The sequence below is a fragment of the Peromyscus californicus genome, unplaced genomic scaffold, assembly GCF_007827085.1.
Source record: "Peromyscus californicus insignis strain IS unplaced genomic scaffold, ASM782708v3 Scaffold_14__1_contigs__length_90479793_seg_1, whole genome shotgun sequence".
Taxonomy (NCBI): Eukaryota; Metazoa; Chordata; class Mammalia; order Rodentia; family Cricetidae; genus Peromyscus; species Peromyscus californicus.
In genome coordinates this window covers 8,820,751-8,823,816 of record NW_026294435.1, presented here as the reverse complement: position 1 = coordinate 8,823,816, position 3,066 = coordinate 8,820,751, and the positions used below count along the sequence as shown (strand labels likewise).

The 3,066-nt window shown below is 38.4% G+C and overlaps 1 protein-coding gene across 1 annotated transcript; it reads left to right on the top strand.

Moving 5' to 3' along the window:
* Positions 1-210: 210 nt before the first annotated feature.
* Positions 211-544, top strand: LOC128109275 (non-histone chromosomal protein HMG-17-like). Its single transcript, XM_052736438.1, has one exon. The coding sequence runs from the start codon at positions 211-213 to the stop codon at positions 481-483; it is 273 nt and encodes a 90-aa protein (XP_052592398.1). The 3' UTR covers positions 484-544.
* Positions 545-3,066: the final 2,522 nt, after the last annotated feature.

The window sequence follows — 3,066 nt, the reverse complement described above, 5'->3', positions numbered from 1 at the left end:
TCACAGAATCATCTCAACAGTTACAGAAGAAGCCCTTGACAAATTCAACATACTTTCATGATAAGAGTCATAGTAGTACCGGAGGGAACATATATCAACTTAAAATAAAAACCATGGAGCAGTATGAAGAAGCAGCGAGAACGACCCCCCAGACCAAACCCGCGCACCGCTGCATCCCCGCGTTCAGCGCCAACGTCCCTCGCCCCTGTCATGCCCAAAAGAAAGGCTGAAGGGGATACTAAAGGAGATAAAGCCAAGGTGAAGGACGAGCCACAGACAAGATCTGCAAGGTTGTCTGCTAAACCTGCTGCTCCAAAGCCAGAGCCCAAGCCTAAAAAGACACCTGCAAAGAAGGGAGAGAAGGTCCCCAAGGGGAGGAAGGGGAAGGTTGATGCCGGGAAGGATGCGAATAATCCTGCAGAAAACGGAGACCCCAAAACAGACCAGGCACAAAAAGCTGAAGGTGCTGGAGATGCCAAGTGAAATGTGTGCATTTTTGATAACTGTGTACTTCTGGTGACTGTACAGTTTGAAATACTATTTTTATCAAGTTTTATAAAAATGCAGAATTTTGTTTTACTTTTTTTTTTAAGCTATGTTTTTAGCACACAGAACACTTCATTGTTTAAAGGGGGAAGGAACATGTGTCACTAACAAAATGTCTCTCAAGCTGGATTGATGATGGTTGATGTTGGAAAACATCTTTCCCTGCTAATTTTGAAAGACTCCTCTGGGCTCTCAGAAGAAACGTCCTGGTGTTGATATATGTGGCCACCATGGCACAAAATGCCTTGTGTGGGAAACTCTAAATTCATTTTTGTGTCTTCCTCCCCTGGACCATCAGCATAGACTTAATTCCCTTCAAACCAGAGACCTGTTGGAACCTGATCCCCAAAATTGGTTTTGCCGGCCTACCAGGCAATCTGGACTTCGCAGTGGTATCATTGTGTCCTCAAAAGATCAGCGGTTCCTTTATAGAAAATTGTGGATCTTCAGATTTATAATTCTGCCGTGTTCGTTTGGTTTCCTGAAAGTCAGGGTCGGCTTGTGAAAGTTGTTAAACAACATCCTCAATGTGAACTGTCAGCCCTCACTCTAAGCTCTCCCCCTTTTCAAAACATCGAATGAAGACTCATGGAGTTGTATAGTGGCTTTCTGATTTTGATAGTCTATACAAGAAGGGAGTTTGGAAGTTCTTGTATTCTGTTAATGACCGTCTGCCCATGTCCTGCCTGAAAAACCATGATTGCTTATGGAAAGTATCTTTAATAAAGCTGGATACAGTTTGGCTTTGAAAAATAAATAAATAAAAAACATGACTATGATGAACCCATGGCCAACATTATCCTAAACAGAGAAAAACTTAAAGTATTTCCACTAAAATAAGGAATAATATTGAGATGTCCCTGTTCCTACAGCTTTTCAACATGGTGCTCGAAGCAATAGTCAGAGCAATAAAGCAAGAGAGTAAAATTAAAGGGATACAAATAGGAAAAGAAAAATGAAAAATATTACTATTTACAGATGATACTATATTAAACATAAGGAATTCCAAAAATTCCACCAGAAAATTTCTAGAAACAATCAAAAATTGCAGTCATGTAGCAGGGTACAAAATCAACTTACAATAATCAGTAGCTTTTCTATATACTAAAAACAAACACATTGAAAAAAGATCATGGACACATTTTCATTTGCAGTAGCATCAAAGACCATAAAATATTTAGGAAGAAACGCAATAAAGTAGCTGAAAGGCCTCTATGATGAAATTTTCAAACTGAAGGAAAAGATTGAGAAACACTATGAAATGGAGAAACATCCCATATCATGGACCAGTAGAACTAATATTGTGAAAATAATCATTTAACCAGAAGAAATTTTCACACTCAATAGAATATAACAAAAATACACATAATATTTTTCACAGAAATGAAAACAAAATCCCAAAATTTTTATGGAGCAAGAAAAGACGACAGATAACAAAAGCAAACCTGAGCAAAAAAGAACACTGGAGACCTTGTTTTTCCAAACTTTAAGACAGATTATAGAGCTATAGTAATAAAATCAGTAACTTACTGACACAAAAATACATACATTGACTGTGGTGGTTTGAAAGAAAATGTCCCCCAGAGGGAGTGGCACTACTGGGAAGTATAGCTTTGTTGAAATAGTGCTGGCTTTGACAAAGGAAGTGTGTTACTATGGAGGTGGACTTAGGGGACTCTTTTGCTGAAGCTTCCTTCAGTGTGATAGTCAGACTGTTGCCTGCAAGATGTAGGACTCTCAGCTCCTTCTCCAATATCAACTCTGTCTGCATGCCTGCATGCTCTCTGCCATGATGAAAATGGACTTAACCTCTGAACTGTAAGCTACTCCCTCAATTAAATGTTTTCCTTTATAAGAGCTGCCATGGTCATGGTTTTCTTTACAGCAATAGAATCCCTAACTAAGATATAGACCAATGGAATAAAACAGAAGCCTGAAACATGGGCACTTGAAACTTAGAGCTACCTGATACTTGATAAAGAGACAAACATACACACTAGAGAAAAGACAAAATCTTCAACAAATGATGTCAGGAAAACTGGATGTCAACATAAATGAAATCATATCTATACTATCACTCTGCCAAAAAATAGATCCAAGTGGGTCAAAGGCCTCAGTTTGAAACCTAAAACAATAAAATGATTAGAAGAAAAAATAGGCAGAAGCCTACAAAATATAAATATAGGGAAGGACTTTCTGAATAGCATTCCTTTTGCCCATGAATTAATGCCAGCAATTGGCAAGTGGAAACCCATAAAATGAAAGTCTATTGTACATCAAAGGAGACAATCAAGTGAAGAAGAAACCCACAGAGTGGGAGAGAAACTTTGCCAGGTCTACATTCATATCCAGAATATACAAAGAACTCCCAAACAAAGAATCAAGGAAAGAAACGACCTAATTAAGAATAAGCTACAGGTCTAAACAGAGAAGTCACGATAGGAGAAACTTAAGAATGCCTCAGAGAAACCTGGAAAAGTGTCCATCATCCTTAGCAATTAGGGAAAATACGGACCAACA